This window comes from Phaenicophaeus curvirostris, chromosome 4, assembly GCF_032191515.1.
Source record: "Phaenicophaeus curvirostris isolate KB17595 chromosome 4, BPBGC_Pcur_1.0, whole genome shotgun sequence".
In the NCBI taxonomy this organism is placed as follows: Eukaryota; Metazoa; Chordata; class Aves; order Cuculiformes; family Cuculidae; genus Phaenicophaeus; species Phaenicophaeus curvirostris.
The window spans coordinates 49,453,579-49,474,491 of record NC_091395.1 but is presented as its reverse complement, the minus strand read 5'-3'; the positions used below and the strand labels follow the sequence as shown (position 1 = coordinate 49,474,491).

General features: G+C 42.5%; 1 protein-coding gene across 2 annotated transcripts in view; it reads left to right on the top strand.

The window, feature by feature from the left end:
* KIT (KIT proto-oncogene, receptor tyrosine kinase) overlaps positions 1-20,913 on the top strand; it is a 57,318-nt gene that overhangs the window by 14,299 nt on the left and 22,106 nt on the right. For both annotated transcript variants that reach the window (XM_069856001.1, XM_069856002.1), the window contains exons 2-7: positions 6,570-6,809; positions 10,433-10,711; positions 13,988-14,124; positions 16,789-16,948; positions 19,734-19,923; positions 20,639-20,754. In XM_069856001.1, the coding sequence (XP_069712102.1) occupies positions 6,570-6,809; positions 10,433-10,711; positions 13,988-14,124; positions 16,789-16,948; positions 19,734-19,923; positions 20,639-20,754 (1,122 nt within the window). The remainder of the gene's footprint in view (positions 1-6,569; positions 6,810-10,432; positions 10,712-13,987; positions 14,125-16,788; positions 16,949-19,733; positions 19,924-20,638; positions 20,755-20,913) is intronic.

The window sequence follows — 20,913 nt, the reverse complement described above, 5'->3', positions numbered from 1 at the left end:
GCAGATGGACACAAGCTGTGGAGATTAGTACACTGGATTACAAGTTGTTGGTTAAACTCTCAGATTTCTGTTGCTTAATTATTCCTCCAAAAAGAAGATACAAAGTCATTTCCATCTTCCTGAGCACCGTTTTAATTCTTTTTTGTTTTTAAAGACAGGCCGTATTTATTTACAGAATACCAAGCACGTCTGATAGATCTTGTGTTTACAACCTCTTGTCCTTATGCTGCCATGCTTTTCTTGAAGATACATATTTTCAGAAGGCAATAAAAAATCCCTTTAAATTGTGACAATCCTTTGTACAAAGCATTAATTCAATTTGTAAATTGTTTTGCCGAGAATTTGTAGACTGCGTAAGAGGAGCCAGAGCAAGATTGTCTCAAAAGATGAGTGATGGTTTCAACTGGAATATTGTGGCTTTTGTTGTGGAGTGCCACAGTGTGTGTGTTCCCTCTTCGCCTTTCTTTCCTCAGTTCCGGTATGTAATGTATTTCTTGTGCCTCCGGATGGAGTCATGCTCTGCTATGGTGTTTACCACCTTTAAAAACTTTCCAACAATTTTCTAGATAGTCCTAATAGTAAGTGTTACAAAATTTCAGACTCCAAACCTGAATGAGAGAGGAGTGGGTACTAGAGGAAATAGTAGATAAATAGTAGGTAGAAGTCACAAACATTGCATAAAAATATGAGTTTATGTTTTTCTTAAGCTTTCAAGCAAACATTATTTCTGAAATGCTTGTTTATATGTTTGGTCATGTGACTTTGTGTAAAGGATTAGCAGAGCTTGTGGAAGTTTTCTGGTGGCTCTGGAAAAACAGGTGCTGATGGACTGCGTGTTGGTTTTAGCACTGGTGAATAAATCTTCATCCAAGGAAGCTGAGGAGAGAACAAGGGCTCCCTCCAAAACCCAAGCCACAGACAAAATAATGAGACTGCAGGTGGTCTGACTGCCCTTTGCTTCCTACTCCGTGGTGGATTTGTCAGGAAGAGGAGCAGTTACCTGACCTGGTCTTAATCCACTATATACCTTAAGAATACCTAAAGCTGCAAGATGAGATGAGTGAATTAAGTCTGGAGTATATAATCTCATCCCAACTAATTATCCGATTGTTTTGCTTGAACGTCTGTTGTTATCTGTGTGGGTAGGGAAATTCAGCCTCTGAATGGAGCTGCAGAGTGTGTTTTTCCGTGCAAGTGGTGTGTTGGGTTTTGAGAAATATTTTCCCCTCCCCCTCAACTCAGACATGGCTGTTACACATCCAGTCCAACTGTGCAATGCTGTGCTATTTGTTAGAGAGGCATGGGATGATCGTTATTTCTAGGACTAAAGAGCCAGTCTTCAGAAGGAGAAAGGTTTGTGGCTGCAGCATCCGTTAGCATTTGCACCCATCCCAGTAATGTGTATGGTTTGACAGATCCACACTCATTTAGTCGTTCAGTTTTGACATTAATCTAGGTGCTGCTACTTCTGATCTGTCCCTTTCCTCTGCAAAACTGTTGAAAACCTTCATGCCCCCTTGCACCCTAGGGTTGGGTGGTTAAGTGGATTTGGGAAGGAAGGGAAGCCCAATGCCTGGCTCTGCAATACATAACAGACTGGTTTTGTCTGGGCATTTCAGACTCTGCCCTTACTCCATGTGTCACTAATCCACTATATAAATACCCAGGAGAGATTAGGCGGGAGCAGGGGAGAATAAGTGAGTTTCTTTTCTGCGTAGCTCTGGGGCTTTTTCAATGAAGAAGCAACCCTTTGCCGCAGCTGAGAAGGTGTCTCTGCTTAGGCATGTGCATGATGCAGAGGCTGCCGTGAGGTCTGGGGAGGAGGCGTCCCGTGGCCATGCACATGCATATGTTGTGCCTCAGAACTTTCTGTTGGCTGCAAATGCATTTCTGTTCACACGGCCAAGGTGTCCTGTTGGGTTTTTTGTTACTGAAAGGAGAGGGTTGGTGCTGCGTTGGTAGGCTTTGTGCTTTCAGAGGCACACAGCCATCAGCGATGCTGCGCCATTAGCAGTGCCGTGCTGGTGGTGCTGTCGAGGCTGCTGCTGGAGGAGGGTTTGCACCGCTCAGGTCAGTGGGCTGGTGTGCTTCTCCCCTGCTATGTGTTCCATGTGAAGTGTTAGGAACTGAGACTGGGCCAGTGTCAGCATTGTCTCTTGTGGTCATAAAGGAGGGTTGCCCTGCAGTGTGGTGAGGGGACGTGATGCCGTGGTGATGAGGCAGTGGGGTCATCCTAGCCTGACCAGGTACACACCTCCCCTGGCAGAGCTCAGGCTGAGACCTTGCTGGCCACAATCAGGGAGTGATGCCAGTGAAGCATGTTCCCATCTTCTGCTTTCCTGGCCTTTCCTGACTCGTGTGAGGAGGTAGTGACATAGTGCGTATATAGCATTGCACATTTGCTATTTTGTGCAGCACGTGTCTCATTCCCTTGAAGTACCCTATGGTGTGTGGGAAGCAGCAGAGAAGTCTTCTAAAGACATCCCCATGAAGAATCTATATGGTCTTTCCTGAGACCTTGTCACAGGTCTTTGCCTTCTGACTTTTCTGATGCTGAAAACTGCTTGCTCTGATCTGAGGAGTTTGCAAATCAGAAATCTCCTTGCCCCTCCTTACCCTGCTGTCAGGCCCCTCTCTGTTCTGGGCAAAGGGTTTTTCCAGCTTTCGTGTCTGCAGAGCCACTGCTGGCTGGGACCTGCACTCCTTTGTCCTGTGACTGTCACTCTCCATGTCTGAGCTGCTGTGTCACGGCTCAGGTTCATGCCTGCTCTTTGAGGTAGCAGACTTGAAATTAAAAAGGCAGGGTTTTTTTCTGCCTTTTTCTGGCAATTATTATTTCTAGGGTGGTTGTTTATGCATTCAGTCATGGGAGCATATATGCAGGGTTAGTGGACATTGTGGAAAATTTCTGGTGATTATAGAAAAATGACTGCCTGTTTGGTTTAGCACTGATAAATAAATTTTAATCCAATGGAGCTGGAGAGAGAACAAGGGCTCTCTTCAAAACCCAGGCCACAAAGTAGTGAGACTTTGCAGGTGGTCTGACTGTCCTTTGCTTCCTATTCTGTGGTGGATTTGTCAGGAAGAGGAACAGTTACCTGACCTGGTTGGTGAAGTCTCATGGGAGACAGTACTCAAGGGCAAGGGAGCCCAGGAGGGCTGGGAGCTCTTCAAAAGGGTGGTCCTAGCAGCTCAGGAGAAAGCCATCCCCGTGGTCCGGAAAAAAAGCCGGCAGGGGAGAAAGCCAGCTTGGTTGAATAGAGAGATCTTGAGGGTTATCAAGAAGAAGAGAAATGTTTATGGGCTCTGGAAGAAGGGACAGGCCTCTTGGGTGGACTACAGGAGGGAAGTGAGGTTGTGTAGAGAAAAAATCAGAAGGGCAAAGGCTCAGCTAGAAATTGGATTGGCCAAGTCAGTGAAAGATAACAAAAAATCTTTCTACAAATATATAAATAATAAAAGGCGGACTAGGGAGACCATACAGTCCCTATTGGACACAGAAGGAACAACAGTAACAGGGGATGAGGAAAAGGCCGAGGTGCTTAATGCCTTCTTTGCCTCAGTCTTTAGTCGTAAGGAGGGTCGTTCCGTCTGTGTACTAACACAGGAACTAGAGGAGCATAATGAGGCTCCCATGATCCAAGAGGAGGTGGTCAGAGCCTTGCTAGCCCGACTGGACACCCACAAGTCTATGGGGCCGGACGGGATTCACCCTAGGGTACTGAAGGAGCTGGCGGATGTGCTGGCCAAACCCCTTTCCATCACCTTCCAACAGTCCTGGAAGACTGGGGAAGTCCCACTGGACTGGAGGCTGGCTGATGTTGTGCCCATCTACAAAAAGGGCCGCAGGGAGGACCCAGGAAACTACACGCCTGTCAGTCTGACCTCAGTGCCAGGGAAAGTCATGGAGCAGGTGATCTTGAGTGCTATCATGAAGCACATGCAAGAGAACCGGGTGATCAGGCCCAGTCAACACGGGTTCACAAAAGGCAGGTCTTGCCAGACTAACCTGATCGCCTTCTATGACAAAGTGACTCGGCTGCTGGATGAGGGAAAGGCTGTGGATGTGGTCTGCCTGGACTTCAGTAAAGCCTTTGACACAGTTTCTCACAGCATTCTGCTTGAGAAACTGTCAGCCTCTGGCCTGGACAGGCGCACACTCTCCTGGGTGGAAAACTGGTTGGATGGCCGGGCCCAGAGAGTGGTGGTAAATGGTGTGAAATCCAGCTGGAGGCCAGTGACAAGTGGGGTTCCCCAGGACTCAGTGCTGGGTCCAGCCCTGTTCAATGTCTTCATCAATGATCTGGATGAAGGCATCGAGTGCACCCTTAGCAAGTTTGCGGATGACACTAAGCTGGGTGGAAGTGTCGATCTGCTGGAGGGTCGGGAGGCTCTGCAAAGGGATCTGAACAGGCTGGACCGCTGGGCAGAGTCCAATGGGATGAGGTTTAACAAGGCCAAATGCCGGGTCCTGCACTTGGGGCACAACAACCCTGTGCAGTGCTACAGACTAGGAGAAGTCTGTCTAGAAAGCTGCCTGGAGGAGAGGGACCTGGGGGTGTTGGTTGACAACCGACTGAATATGAGCCAGCAGTGTGCCCAGGTGGCCAAGAAGGCCAATGGCATCTTGGCTTGGATCAGAAACGGTGTGACCAGCAGGTCCAGGGAGGTTATCCTCCCTCTGTACTCGGCACTGGTGAGACCGCTCCTCGAATCCTGTGTTCAGTTCTGGGCCCCTCACCATAAGAAGGATGTTGAGGCTCTGGAGAGAGTCCAGAGAAGAGCAACAAAGCTGGTGAAAGGGCTGGAGAACAGGCCTTATGAGGAGCGGCTGAGAGAGCTGGGGTTGTTTAGCCTGGAGAAGAGGAGGCTGAGGGGAGACCTCATTGCTCTCTACAACTACCTGAAAGGAGGTTGTGGAGAGGAGGGTGCTGGCCTCTTCTCCCAAGTGACAGGGGACAGGACAAGAGGGAATGGCCTCAAGCTCCGCCAGGGGAGGTTTAGGCTAGACGTTAGGAAAAAATTCTTTACAGAAAGGGTCATTGGGCACTGGAACAGGCTGCCCAGGGAGGTGGTTGAGTCACCTTCCCTGGAGGTGTTTAAGGCACGGGTGGATGAGGTGCTGAGGGATATGGTTTAGTGTTTGATGGGAACGGTTGGACTCGATGATCCGGTGGGTCTCTTCCAACCTGGTTATTCTGTGATTCTGTGATTCTATGACCTGGTCTTAATCCAATATATACCTTAAGAACAACTAAAGCTGTGAGATGGGTGAATTAAGTCTGGAACATATAACCTTATCCCAGCTAATTATCCGACTGTTTTGCTTGAACGTCTGTTGTTATCTGTGTGGGTAGGGAAATTCAGCCTCTGAATGGAGCTGCAGAGTGTGTTTTTGAATGCAAGTAGTATTTTCAGTGGCATGACTCTGCTACTACATATGGATGTTGTATAATCTTGTACAACTGTGCTTCACAAGAGGGATGTTAATGAACTGCACGATTATTGTAAGCTAAGGATTAATTGTAGGACTGAAGAGCTACTCTGAAAGGGGAAGGGTTTGTTCCTACAAGACCAACTCAGTATTTGCATATGTTCTTCTGATGTTCAAGAAGGTCCATAGTAGTAAGAGTTTATCTACTTTTCCACTATGAACTCAGTTTTGTAGGTTTGTGAAACTTTCCCTTCAGGGATATGCTAACTCGGCAATCCCCTGCTTAACTTATTTTAACAGTGGGGTCAAAGTAGCCTGAATGTGCTTCTCTTTTCTGGTACTAAGTATAAGTTGGGAAGTGGTTGGAAATTGTGAATTGAAGCTGCCAGTTCTACACAGCTTCATTTTCTGAGAACTTTTTAAAAGCTGTTTTGGGGTGTGTTCAGTTAAAAAGAAGCTAAAAGGTCATTTAGGGCAGTTTTGGTGGCTGTGTGATTGGTGCCTCAATGAAACTCATTTGGTAGCATTGTGATGGAAGCTTGAAGAATATTGCACGTAATATTTCTTTGGAGGTAAGAATTGATGGATTAGCACCTCAACTGAAGAAATAAGCAAGTATAAAAAGTATGTACCAATGCCTTCATTAAACTGGACACTTCTAATCTAAGAGTGCAAGTGGAGCTTCTAAATACATGAGAGAGCAGTTAAAAAACGATAACTGTTCAGCAAGGAAACTTTAGTTCTTGGCAACATACTGAGTAAATGACAAAGAATGATTAAAGTGCTGCCATGTAGAGTCAGGCTCATATGTTCTTGAATTTAATTTTTAAATAGCTTGGGTTTGTTCCCATTCAAAAGCTAAACCATTGCAGAAACTGGTGCATCTGGAACTAGTTTCAAATGGTTTTTTAAAGGCCAGTTTCAATCTGCAGTGGTTATTTGCTCTGTGTGCAGAACTCTTACAAGCCAAAAGGTGTCTGCAGAATTGCACGGTGCCATCGCAGCTTCATATTTTTAAGAAATAACTCCCAAAATATTAACTGCACCTATACAACTAAAAATAAAAATTTTGCTGCAGAAAAAAAGAAAAGTCTTACATTGACAGGCATTGTATTTTCTGCTTTTTTTCTTCCAGGTGGTTCACTACCTGCTGAAGAATCTTCAGTGATTGTGAATAAAGGAGAGGATTTAAGACTGCTGTGCAATAAGGATGGACCTGTGACTTGGAATTTCCAGAACTCTGACCCATCGGCAAAAGCAAGGAGTTCCTCTGGGAAAGAGTGGTACACCAAAAATGCAACTGTCAGAGACATAGGCAGATATATATGCAAAAGCAAAGGGAGTACTGTCACCTCTTTTTATGTTTTTGTTAAAGGTAAATATAAATGAAAGCATTATTGTTGCTCCCTGCCCCAAATAATAGAACAGTACATGCCAGAGGAGGGAATGGATTTGAGGTACAGGAGGAGGACACAGTTGGATAGAAGAGATATTCTTCCCTGTCCAGTATAAAGAAAGGGTTGTTTGCAGTGGCCTTTGTCACCAAAGCAAAGTTCTGGATGAGCTTCTCTTTACAACCCTTTTGGTTTTTGGTGAAATATACCTGATCTCTCTTTCTCAAACCTAGCCAAGTGACCTGAAGCAGTTGTCTGAGTCAGTTGTACTGTGAGGAAGCAAGCAGTATGCACAAATGTCATTTTAATTCCATGTCATACATCAGTATAGAGTCATGTAAGGTTTGGCCCCAAGCTCTTGGTTTACTGAGGCAGTTAGCTAAAGGATTTGGCTTTTCGAGGCTGCATTCTCAGGCTTGAGCCAGCAGGCAGCAATGATTCCTCTGCCTCCAGCTCCTGATCTACCTTGTGACTGGTCAGAAATGTCTCAGATGGCAAAAAAAGTGCCTCTGCTCTGACACATTTTCACAACCCTTTCTTCTTCTTTGTGCAGTGTTTTCTTCAGATTTCTTCTCTTCTTCTGTTGCTCCTTGATCTGTGGCTTCATCAGCTGCCCTTAAGCTGACAGTTCACCATGCCTGGCATTCTCTTTTCCTTTCCAAAGAAGAGAGCTATTTTGCTTCTTTTTCCACATACTTCTGATGGTCTTTTGTTCCTGTTGGTGGAAAAAAGTCCTTCAGCATCCACTTTCTTGGAGACAGTATTACTTGTCCAACAGGGATTGTCTCGAGCCTCCTCTGAACCCGGCCAGTCCTTTGAGAATTACTGCAAGGTTGTTCTCCAAGACAGGGAGATGCCAATACAGCACAGTGAAGAGTATTTTCCCAAGGGAAGATACCTGACATGGTGGCCGCACAATGTAAAGAGTGCTGCTTTAACTGCTCCTGAGTTGCCCAACCTTGGATGAGTTTTCTTGACCTTCTGTGTTTCTCTGAGACTATGGCTAAAGGAAACCTGGCATGTATTTTACCTACATGTGACAAACATTGTTGAGTTTATCTGCCACGACTGTTTTCCTGAAGGTCATGATAATTAACCTGGACAGCTGTGATCATAGAGATCTTCATCCCTTCCATTACATGAGAGACTTCTTCACCTCAGGATAGCAGGCAACCCTCCCGCTGAGCATGATTGCCAAAGCTTGTGTAGTGCTCATGCAACTTATTTATTTCTTTGTCTTAATTGTGTGAAAAATGTGCAAGCTTCACTTTGACAAGTTCCTAGGAGTAACATGAGTAAGTTTATGAGGTTGGCCATCATTTTGCAGTAGACTGTGCCTTAATGACATCTTAAATTGCCTTGAAGATGCTATCATGAGCTCAGCTGCTTATGGAGTTGTCACAAGCATGACATATGCTTTTTGCTTGTAAAGCTGGGAATGAAGAGAGAACAGGGCCATGAACCTTGATCCTGTGCAGTCCCGCACGCAAGATGTTTATCTTTTATGTCCATCTGGATCTACTAAAAACAATTTTTCTAAGCTTCTGTGATCAAGGATATCACAGGGTTGACAGACTGTAGGTGCTCACCTCTTCCACCTTTCTGCTTTGGCAGAAAGTGCCTGTGTTGTGTCTATAGAAGCAGTACGTGTCCATATCCAAGCAAGTTTAGTGAAGATCAAGCTAGTTCAGACACCTTTGTAAGAGGGAAAAGTCTCTTAATTTTGATCTCAAGTCTTTTCAGACACAAGCAATAAGTACCACCACATCTTGTGTTGGAAATAAGGCATGCCCCAAAAGCAAGCACTACCCAAGATGCACCTGGGGTGGAAAGCTGTGGAGGGAAGAACATCATGTTGGGGTCATGTTTGTGACCCTGTTTGTGCCTGGATTCTCTACAGCAAATCCTTTCATGTCTTCTCACTGTGATGTCTCCCTTCCAAAAGGGGATGGAAGACAGGAAGGGAGCACATCAGCAATTCTGCTTACCCAATCAAGGTCTTCCCTGTGGTTTCAGCTGTTAGTAAAACAGGTCTTCGTTCCTTTCTTCTAGTTTCAATGTCTTTTTTTTTTTTTCTAATTCCTGTGGAGACATACTTACTGTATAGTGAAGGTATCTTGGTTCTGCTCATATTGGAGAAAAAGTGGGCTGAGAGGAAACCAGTCAGTTAAGTCTCTGTCAGCGGGACATTTAGATCAGTTCTTCTAGTCCACGCTTTTCCAGCTCAGGAGTGACAGATATTCATAGCATTTCTCTTCAGTATCTTTGTGTGCAAAACATCACACTTAGTTCTGTTCAGGCATGCCTTAATTTTTCATTTGTTTGTAGTCTCTGTTCTCTAGTTTCAGACTGATGCTTCAGAACTTTTAGTTTGTGGGGGCTTTTCAGGTGGCAGTATCAAATGAGGTTAAAGCTACGCCCTCACTTTAAGCTAGAAACCAGCCCATAACTTCTCTCTGTTCAGTGATGAGCAACTTTACAACTTAGCATTTCCTAGTTGCTTACATAAATGTCCCATGCTTCATTTTCAGCCTGGTACTTCTTGTCTTAAACCAAATGCACATTGTCCATCACCTTAACCAAATTCTTTCAGTCTTTTCTGTTAAGTCATGGTTTGTTGATCTCTAATAATTCAAATTGCATAAAGCCAGTTTGCAAAAATGCAAGAAAACTTTTCCCTCTGTTTCTGCATTTCCAATTCATGCTACTCTGTAGTAGGGGCAGATGGGAGCAGAAATAACCTTTTACGGAGTGTTTGTCACCACACTATCCTTTATTTTTGTATTTGGTATTAATGGACAGGTTCTTAGCATTTCAAGGTCTTGAAACACTTTTACAATCAAAATTGAGGCCCATGATAGGTGTTTAAAGTACTGTTAAAGTACTGTTTGAGTTCTCTGGTTGGCTGAGATGGTATGCTTTAGAGAAGTTACCTTGTGAAAGATTACATGATGATTTTTCAATCAGGTATGCTGTTTGTATGCCCAGTTTTTTTTTCTTTTTTTTTTTTTTTTTTAAAGGAGACTAAAAATAACTCCAGCTTTCAGGGAAGGGAGAGAGGGAGAGAGAGAGAGAGAGAAGTTGTTAGGTGCTTCCTCTGGCAGCAATGTGTGTTCATACAGATTATGTGTTTTACAGAAGTGAAAACCATAACGTAGGTCCTTTTCAACTTGCATTTGCTCATAATTTTTTTCAAAATCCTCCTGTGGGCATGAAACCTTGCAGCCCTGCCACCAGCTAAAGGCAAATTACTTTTAATGGTCTGTGAAACTTTGTTTACTGTTGTTGGGGTTGGAGACTGGAGTTTTTGGAGCTAAACAAGGAAAAAAAGTCTCCATCTCCAGATATAAAAGCAGTAAGATTTTTTTTAATGCACATGATTCTTTAGTGTGTCTGGTATTGAATGCTGCTGCAGATTTCCTGTTGTGCTGCTCTTTTAAGGCAAATTTTAATGTCTCTTGGTAAACATGAATTGGGTAATACTTGGGTTTATTGGCTGAATGTAAAACTTTCTTTGATGTAAGTTCCAGTTATGGAGTTAGGGTCATCAGAAGTTCCCTGTGCAATGTCAGCTTCTCTGACAGGTCTTTGCATTTCTTTACAGATCCGAATGTACTCTTCCTTGTCGATTCTCTGATCTATGGAAAAGAAGACAGTGACATCGTGCTAGTGTGCCCATTAACAGATCCAGATGTTTCAAATTTCACACTGAGAAAATGCGATGGCAAACCTCTCCCCAAAAACATGACATTCATTCCAAATCCCCAGAAAGGCATCATTATAAAGAATGTACAGAGGTCATTTAAGGGCTGCTATCAGTGCTTGGCCAAGCACAATGGAGTTGAGAAGATATCAGAGCACATTTTCCTGAATGTGAGACCAGGTAACACAGAATTTTTGTCTTCTTATACCATGCCTGATTTTACCCTTCACCTTTCAGGAGCAGATGGGAAGTGTGGGGAAGCCTCTCCTTATGTCCTTACCTTGTCTTGGGCAGGCTAGGGGTGGTGGTCTCCTCTGGAGGCTTTTGGAATCCTCTTCTACTCAAAGCCAGAGGTGGTTACACATTAGGGGATTGATGTGTGGCCCTTGTGGCCACTGCAGGCTGTCCTAAGGAAGGTGGTGGACTTAGAAAGGTAGTTCTGGAAAAGTTGTTTTAGAGTACATGTTGATCTCATGACGCTTGCCTTCTGGCTGTGCTGAGCAGGTTTGGCCATGAATGCTTTTATTTTCTATTCCTGGTGATTTCCAGGTGTCTTTTTTTCACCACTCTAAGAAGTGTGGATTGTGCTGTTAAACTTTGAGGACAAGCCAGTGCCCTGAGGTTTGTGCAGGTTTGTGCAGGCAACGTGAAGATTTGGATGCCTGACTCACATGTCTGTTGCCCACAAGTGACAGGAGGAGGAACTGATTGATGACATTGAGTAACAGGGATTCAGTGGAGAGGCAGGATTCGGGGAGCACAGGGCCCTTGTTTGTCTCCATCTTCATGACCAAGGATGTTCACAACAGCAACCATGTGCCCAGGTCATGATGAGGAGGACATTGTGGTTGAGCTGCCAGATGCACCACTTTATCTCTATGAAACTGTTGATGACACCCTACTTTTGACCTTCACACGCCCTTGTGTCCTAAGGTTCAATGGTTAAGTGGATTTAGGAAGGAGGGGAAGCCCAATGCTTGGCTCTGCAGTACATAACAGACTGGTTTTGTCTGGACATTTTGGAGTCATCATTTACCCCATGTGTCATTAATCCACTGTATAAATACCCAGGAGAGATTAGGCGGGAGCAGTTCATCAAACCAGGTTGTGAGATGGTCCCTCAGGGGAAAATAAGTGAATTTCTTCTCTGCGTAGCTCTGGGGCTTTTTCAATGAAGAAGCAACCCTTTGCTGCAGCTGAGAAGGTGTCTCTGCTTAGGCATGTGCATGATGCAGAGGCTGCTGTGAGGTCTGGGGAGGAGGCGTCCCCTGGTCATGCACATGCATATGTTGTGCCTCAGAACTTTCTGTTGGCTGCAAATGCATTTCTTTTCACGCAAAAGTATTTCTCTTCTCTTCCTGTTGGCTTTTTTTTGTTGTATGGGTGGTGAATGAGGGGTGCCCTGCAGTGTGATGAGGGGACATGGTGTTTGCTCCATAGCAGGGCCTCTGTGACCTGCCTGGGCTGTGTGACCTGCCCGGTGCCGTGCTCTTTGGTGGTGAGGCAGGGGTGGGAAGCAGAGGCCATCTCAAGTACCCAGTTTGTTATGTAAAATTGAAGAAGTCTTTTCCGTGGTGATTTGGAAACTGATATAGTAAATTTTAATGAATAATAAATTTTAATTAATGAGAAGAGAATAAAAGTTTAATCAGTACAGGCATCTCTAGCATTCTCCTTTGACGATATAAATCAAGTCCTTTCTTGCTGTCCCTGTTATTTTTGCTGTAACGAGTTTATTTTTCAACTGTTTTTTCAGCGGTGGCCAAAGAAAACAGGCATTTGATTGACATAACTGACATTCCTCTGACACAGGAGAGTGCAAGCTGTAATACTGGATTATTACTTTTTTTATGGGATGAAAGTCTGTACTTGCTCAATATAGCAGTGACTTCAGATGGCAGGGTGCTGACCTGGCATCCGTCACCAGTGACCCACTGATCTTGGGCCACCGCACATGGCTGGTGCGACCTGGGCACTCTGCCTGTTTTCTCTGTGTGAAGGAAGGCGTACAGTGAGTGGAAGAATCTGCTGGAGGCCACCACCAGCAGCAGCATTATTGTCCTCAGTGTTATAACTACTATGCTGTCGTGTTCAGTCCTTACTGAGTTTACTAGGTAGAACTCCCACTTTCTCCTTGGTTAAAGATTTAAGTGCATTATAGACCTTTGGTGGGCAGTGTTTTTGTAATCATAACCATGGCACTTAAACCAACAGATCTGAGTTTCTAGTGCCAGAAGACAGAAGAAGCATCCACGAAACAGGGAGCCGTGTAGGTGTACTCAGGCATACACAACCCTGCTACAATAGCACAGGGAGTGTTTATGTTCAGCCGTTCTCAAAACAATTAGGAATTTTGTGGCCTTATGGCTTTCTTTCAGTTGTCCATTGATGTTGCTGTCGGGTGAGAACACAGCATGCCTTCTGCACTGGTTTCCTCCTGTCTCTTGGGTCTGCTGAATGCCAAGAGGAGAATTTTATGTAGGTTTGTATCTGAGGGGAACAGACACATTTCTTTGTTCTCTTCCATAGAACATGAGGGAAACATTATTGTTAAAGTTTGAATGGGTGAAAAGCATGGCGCTTTCCTAAGTTTAATATAATTTACCTAAGATGACTACAAAGCCTGTGTCAGGGCAGGAAGAGAGTCTGGGAGGGCTTATCTGATATATGTTGCATTTGCAATTTGAAAGTGAGTCTTCCTGCATAAAAAAAAAACTTGTGGGAGGTTCACTGTAGTCTCGTTTATGGGGAAAATTTGAAGAAAGGATGAAGAAAAGAGGAGAACTGTGGAGGAAACAGAGAAAGAGCTGAACAGATTTGTGAGGATATGAAACGCATAGTCCTCAAATATACTTGACTGTTGACCAAAGTCGTCCCGAAGCAGAACAGGAGTACAGCTAGCCCATGGCTGCTGGTAACCACCTGCCTCTTGGGTGACAAACTTGTCCATAGTCTTGGCATCAGCCATCTCTGTGAACCACCACTGTGAGCAGAGGTAGGCATGTTGAAGTTCTTGTAGCTGTCCTTGCTAGGCTGCCCAGGGGCTTATCAGGGACCTGTTGGATTGTGCTTCGTGTCAGCTGTAGTAATTTCTAATTAAAAATTGCGGTTCATACTAGGCTAAGGTTTTTCAGTGGCTGTGTTTTTAGCTCTAGAGTGCAACTTTTTAATCGCTGTCATGGAATGAATCATACCATTGAAGTTTCAACATTATTCAAGTTTTTTTCATGCAAGTTGCTATGCTGTAACAAATATTATCTAACTTAAGTGTAATTTGAAGGGAGGTTGAAGCAGAAATATGCTTATTGTAAAGGAACAACTCTTTAATATGTTTAAGAAATTTGAATACCTCATGGAGACCTGAAATTCTACTGGAAAGTTAATGCCTTGATTTTTATTTTGCCTTGGAAGCTCTCAAGCTAATGAAAAGTAATGCACTTTTAAATTGTTTTCCAGTTCACAAAGCTCTTCCTGTCATCAGCTTGTCCAAAACATATGAGCTTCTCAAAGAAGGGGAAACATTTGAAGTTACATGCATAATCACAGATGTGGATAGCAGTGTACAAGATAGGTGGATTCCTCACAAAAATGGGGTGAGTTCCTTTAATTCTATCGTATATACCCAGTATGCAAGCTCTCTGTAGATGTTCACATGCTTGTCTTGGATACTTGATGCTGGATCAGCTTGGATTTGCTGCATTTCCAAAGGTCTTAGATCCCACAGACTGGTGAGAGGCCAGCAACAACTGTCTCATGCCCTTGTGGACAGCTGAAAGGAAGAACATCTCTTCCCAAACAGAAATTAAAGTTAGGTTCTTCAATGTGAAGTTTAGGTGACCTCTGTTGCACTGCCTAAATACGGAAGCAAGGAGTGCCTACACATCACATTGCAATCAATGGGAGCTGCAAATATCAACACATGGACTGCAAATTACATATTCTAGTCGTTATCATTAACAGTAAAATACCTGCTAATTAGCATGGGATTGTATGTGACAGGAATAGTAGTAAGCGTTCGCAGGAATGATTAATTCATTTAAATTACATGGTGTGCCTCACTATCTGGGAGAGTTCTGAAAAATGAACCAGTGAACTGACTTCTGTTTGTAGTGATAGATGAAGTTACTGCTTGGCATCACCAAATTAAATTATTGGCAGTTTAAGGGCTCCAGGAGAGTTCATTCCTGGCAGAACAGCTATTCCGCAGACGAGGGGCACAGAGATCCTCTGCCCTGGTCAACCAGCATGCTACCAGCTCTGCCTTTGAAGTGAGCAGCAGGCACTGGGTTGTTTTCAAAGGTGCTACTTGGTCTTCTGGGTATATGCTGAAGTTTAAATGAATTAAAAGCCCTTATGAAGACCTGTTAGTAATTCCTGCCATGTACACTTGCATGCTAACTGGCTGGTTTTTTCCTGCTTATGGTAGTGACCAGAATACGTAATTCGCAGTCCACATGTATATGGAAGAAAAAAAAAAAGGCTTCTGTGATGCTGTAATGTTTGGATAAATCACGTGTCCTTGAGTAGATAGCAAATGGGAGGCCCGTTCCCTGGGGCTGGGTATGCCATGCTTAGCTCATCCACTGGCTCTGGCAAAGCTGCTCTTGTTAAGTGCTCAGTGCCCCACAAATCCCACCTCACTGCTCCAAAGGCTGATAAGGTCTACATGACCTGAAGGTGGCATGGGATATGCAGATGGGACTTATGGTCCTGTGCCAAGGTCAACTGCAAGTTCTTCATCTGTGATCTCAATTTCTTCTCTCATTCCTCTCTCTTTCCTTCGTTCAGTGTGATGAAATCAGGGCCTTCCCCTAAGTTTTCATGCTTTATCACTTTTGATTTTATGAGTACAAGCTACAAAGAAAATATCTTTGACCAAATAAATTTGACCTTTCTTGTAAATAGCAGGGGATGCTCTTTTTCAAATATTGACTATCAAATTAAATTTTGTACTGAAACAGAATTCATACAATTCATGTTTAAATATATGCAGAGTTACAGTTTGTCTGGAATAGGTGAGAGGGAAAAAACAAAACCATGTTTTCTTTGTATGACTGAAGTTATCACCACGTTTAAAAATTAAGACTTGCAAAAAGCAAACACATCCATACAAAACAAACTTCTATTTGTGATTATTATAGCTTGAGAGGAATCAAAATTGCATTGAGAAGAATAAATTTAATTTGGAAGCTCTTGGAACCTCCAAGAATTGAAATAATTCTACTAGATAATCATAGCAAGTCTAGGTTCTGCACTTGGATTAATTAATGTGAATTTATCAGTCTTTCCACGCTTAGCATTCTCACAGAAACTGAAGTCAACACCTGAAAGGATTTATTTTTTTCTATGCGTACATGGGCATAGAGTCATGATGTACTTAATGCTTTGAAAAGAGAATGGTGTCTCAAGTTGCCTTTTAGATTAATAAATCTAGATTGCTATGGACCAAGAATTAGAGTGGGTATCAGAGGAAGGGTGCTGTGTAAAGCCTGCTGCCAGCAGGTCTCTCAGCAGTATGTCTGCAATGAGGAGGTACCACAGTCTTGGGGCATAGATAAACCCAGTTTAAAATGAAGCTAAAGCAACTTAAATTCTCTCTTGTCATTCACTGGGAAGCATTGCGACTGTTAGAGAGTTAAATGATTTTTAGGCACCACCTGAGTGCTAAACCAGACTTCAGAATTTCAATGACTTTTTATAACAGCTGCAGCTTCTGAGCATTAGGAAAATCAAGACCCGGTGGTCATTTTGCATCAGGCTCTACAGCTAGAAGCATTGTTAGTGCCAATAAAACCTTCTGTCAGTTCCTCACCTTCATTGGTATTAGCAATTTAGCGAGAGTGAGGTGGGTATGACTTTGGGCACAACACTCTATTTGCTATGTGATTCAAATATTTGAAGAAATTATAGAATTTCAGCTGTGCAGCTTGGGCTATCTCCCCTGTTTGGCTTTCTCAAGGCAGGTGAACACACACACATGCAAATATTCTTGCCTTACGGTAGCGCTTGAAGAGGAAAAAAATGAATAAGGGGAGGGGATAGGGCTTAGGAGAGGACATTATCTCCCAAAGACAGATGATCACACTCTTGTTTTGCATGGAGAGATTCTAGTGACAGGTTTATCATGCTGGCTTATTATTCCGGTTTAAAGTTATGAATATTAATATAGCAAAGTTATAATTACTTCTATTTTTAATTTATCTAGGAAAGATGCTGCATACACAGTGTTTTAGATGTTAATTGTTTTTTACCGACAGATTGTTACAACCAAAAGCAGAAATTTGGGTGATTATGGATACGAAAGGAAATTAACATTGAACATCCGTTCAGTGGGAGTTAATGATTCTGGAGAATTCACATGCCAAGCAGAAAATCCTTTTGGAAAAACCAATGCCACAGTAACCTTGAAAGTACTAGGTAAATAGTTCTTGTAGAAATCTTAATGTTTCTAAGAGCAGGAAGTGGAAAGTGAAAACACTGGGAAGTCTTCCCTTTCATCTCTCTCCTTTTCCCCAAACCTCAATGAGTGAAATTGCTTTATTAAAAGGTTATTGCTGACTGGTACCATATGGGATGGCTGAGGAAGTGCTGTGGTGTGTTCTGTAACCCTTTGCATGGTATTGGAATGGAATATTAGAACAACCACACAACAGCGTTTCCTTCTCTCTGGCTTGTCTCATCCCTCCTGGTTTAATTTTAAATTTAATCTATTCTTAAGGAAGCAAGTAATTTACCTTTGCCTGGTACTATCCCTACACTTAAGTCATTTGGCAGCACAAGCACAAAGTGTATCTTTAATATGTGCCTTCCAAGCAAGGGAAATTTTGCTGACATTAACACGTTGGTGTTTTTTACATAGGGGAAGCTATATATGTACCCCTATTTAAAATAATGCCTCAAGGAACATTGTGATGTGCACATACAGCATTAAATTGTTCTGGCGCTCACCCCCACGATAAATCTACTGTTCATCACTTCCATGGGTTTAGGATTATGTCCCTTAACAATTAGCAGATTCCCTCCCTCCTCTAGTTTAATAACAGACTCATTTAGAGTCTGCTATAGTATTATGTTGGGTGACACACAGTGCCTTTTGAATTTTAAAGCTGACAAAACCTCCTAATTTGATAAATTAAGGACAATTAAGAACATGTAAAGAACAGTTAATAAGATCATTCAGGAGAAGTCTGCTACAACCATTTCAGTTCTGCACCATTCAAGGGTGCAGTAATTGAGGGAAGTGTAGCCTTGGATGCCTTTTCCTTTTCAAATCTGTTTTTCTGTTGCACAGATACTCCTGCAACATAGTTTTGCTTTCCCTGATAATTTAAAGAAACAGAAGTATTTGACCCATGTGGGTCAGATCTTCATCAGAGTGAGAGAGGTTTGAGTGCCCTTAACCTTGCTCTGCCATGCGAGGGGGTAGGGCTCATAATGATGGTGATGTTTTCCTCATTTTTTTTAAAGGCGAGACTGTATTCCTACATAAAAGTGTGAAGTATGAAAGAAAATCTTTTAGCCAAGGGGAACAATATGAAAGCTTTTATTATAAGAGGAGGGAAGTTCTTAACTGCAGAAATTCTTAGTACTACTATGTATGCAAATGTGGCTTTAAAAATCATTGACTTTGGAAGGTCGGGGGACTAAAAGAAAGGACAGCATTACAAAAAGAAAGTAAAGTAACAAGTTTGTATTTAGTAAAATGCAAAGTTTTTATTTAATAAAAATTACCAGAGAAAAGCTGGAATCTTTCCTTTTTGAGACACTTTTCTCTCCCCACCCTCTCAAATTTGACTTAAAAAACTGTCTCCTGGGTGTCTTTCACTATTCGTTGTCAAAGTGACTATATTTATCTGAACTGTGCCACCTCCCAGGGTACTGGGAAGTGGTGTATGGCACATACAAGAGAGCTTCTGGGATTGTACCAGTTTCTAAATTACATTGGTTTCAATATTAGCCATAAGATTTATATGAAAATAGCTTTTTTGGGGGGGTAAATGTCCTAATTACTTTGATTAACAGTTGATTTGTCTAATCATAAACAGTTTCTAGAACTCTTTTGGGTACTGATAGCACAATCTTAAAATCATAAAATTTTTTATGCAGGCTCTTGGGTCTGATTTTGGATCTAGGTTGCACAGGGGATCCTATGAAAATAGAAAAAGACTCTGCAAAGGAACTAACAATCTTAAGTTTCCAGATTTTAAATGTTTTCCTCTTTTCTAATGATGGAGAGCATTTTGGAGCATACCTGCCTGCTGTGAGTTTACTCATCCTTTCTTCTCAAAAGCATCTGTCAAGTGCTCTGACAGCTCCATATGCTTTCACCAAGCTCATGTGTGCTGCTGGCCACAGCAGTTTGATTACTAGGAAGCAGGAAGAAGCAGGCGTCTGAGATTGACTTTTGATGTAAATTCAAGCTCTCCCAGTAAATTTGCTCTGTTGTAATTGCAATCTGCCTTTCAAACTCATAATTCCCATATGAATTTATGTAATAGGACTGAAAAATTTGTCGTCAAAGTGAATAATCCTGAAGCTGATGAGTTTATTAATGAAATTAAAGCCGCTGCAGTATGGATGGCGCTCCATATGATATTTTGGAACTGAATTGCACAGTGATAAATGATATTTGCCAAATAAGAGATTAAGACCCAGCAGTAGATGAACAGAAATGCCTAAGTTTAAGACAATTGGTATCCAGGCCTGTGGACTTACCACATCTTCCTCTAATTACAGTTTTTAATAGCTTCATTTATAATGTCATTCTTAATTACACTTGACAAAGAAACCTTAAATATTCTAGTATATTGTCATAAATGATCAATTTATCAATTTTTTATTTAGTGCTTCTTTCATGCCGTATAGTAAGGTCCCTGAGTTTTGGAAAAATATCTATGCTTGGGTAGAATCAAACATGTGCTTGCATTTTCCCAAAATCAAATAATGGATATTTATCACCAGAAGATGGAACTGTTTCTGGTAGGGCACTCAAGGCTGCTTTAAGTCCTGTGCCTCATTGCTATATATAGCTAGTGGTTTTGGTTTGGGCAGGTGAGGATTCAAGTTCTGCTTTGTAGATAAGGTTTCCTGTTTCACAGCTGGATGTTTGATCACTGGTCTTGACGTAGTCTAAGTGTGGTTAGAGTACTAAGTCTTCTAAGTGGCCCTGAAATTGTTTTTCTTCTCCTCTTATGGCCGTCAGCTAAAGGATTTGTCCGTTTGTTTGTGACAATGAATACCACAATAGATATAAATGCAGGACAAAATGGAAATTTAACAGTTGAATATGAGGCATATCCAAAACCAAAGGAAGAAGTTTGGATGTACATGAATGAAACGTTACAGAATTCATCGGACCACTATGTCAAGTTCAAGACTGTGGGCAAAAACAGGTAATACAAATGACTGTGAGTACTATCAATTTCACTTTGGAACAGCAAGCTAGAGTCTGTTCTGGAAAGACAAAAGTGGAGGTGGCTAGAAAATCGTGATTATAAAAGATCTTGTAGTCTCTGTGGCTTACCACAGTAACTGGTGCGAAGTCTGCTAACCTAGATTTGGGATAGCATTGAGCCAACCACACCATCTGAGGACCAGTGGGCCACAAACTCATGACTCACCTACAAAATGCCATTCCTGCTCAATAAGCAAAAATAAGAATTAAAGTTGTTCATGTTCGGAAACTCCCTCTACCACCACAGCAGAGCCAGTGCTCTGGACAAAAGCTTATGCTTTTATTTCTGCTGTGTACTGTTCTCTCCTGGGTCCTTGTCTGCCAGTATAACACGTGTGGCCTGGGTTGTGTCTCTTCCAACCTGGTTCTTCTATGATTCTATGATTCAGTGAGAACAGGAGCAGGGAGTGGTGCATGTGTGGGGTCCAAGCTTGGTGCCAAGCTGTCAGGCAAGCACGCATCTGGGTGTTAGGAGTGGCAAAACTTATGCATGTTTTAGTGCAGTGGCCGTCATACTGCAAGATGAGAGTGTCTGAACGGACACTGCCTGCAGAAGATGGCATGCTAGTAATTCCCTCCTTAGCTTCCATGCACCAGTTCCCTGTTCACTGCAAGTTATGAGTATCAGTAATGCTTAATTTTTTTCTTTACAGTTATATAAGTGAACTTCACCTTACCCGATTAAAAGGAACAGAAGGAGGCATTTACACATTTTTTGTGTCCAATTCTGATGCCAGCTCTTCTGTAACATTTAATGTCTATGTGAAAAGTAAGTAAAGTGAACAGTCTGAAATATTTCATTATCACAGTCATTGTATTTTATACAACATAATGTATGCACAAGATGTCACAGTGTGGTTCAGCATATGAGAGGCTTTCTGAACTGAAGCACATGCTGGGGAACTATTTAAATGTCAAGATATAAAAG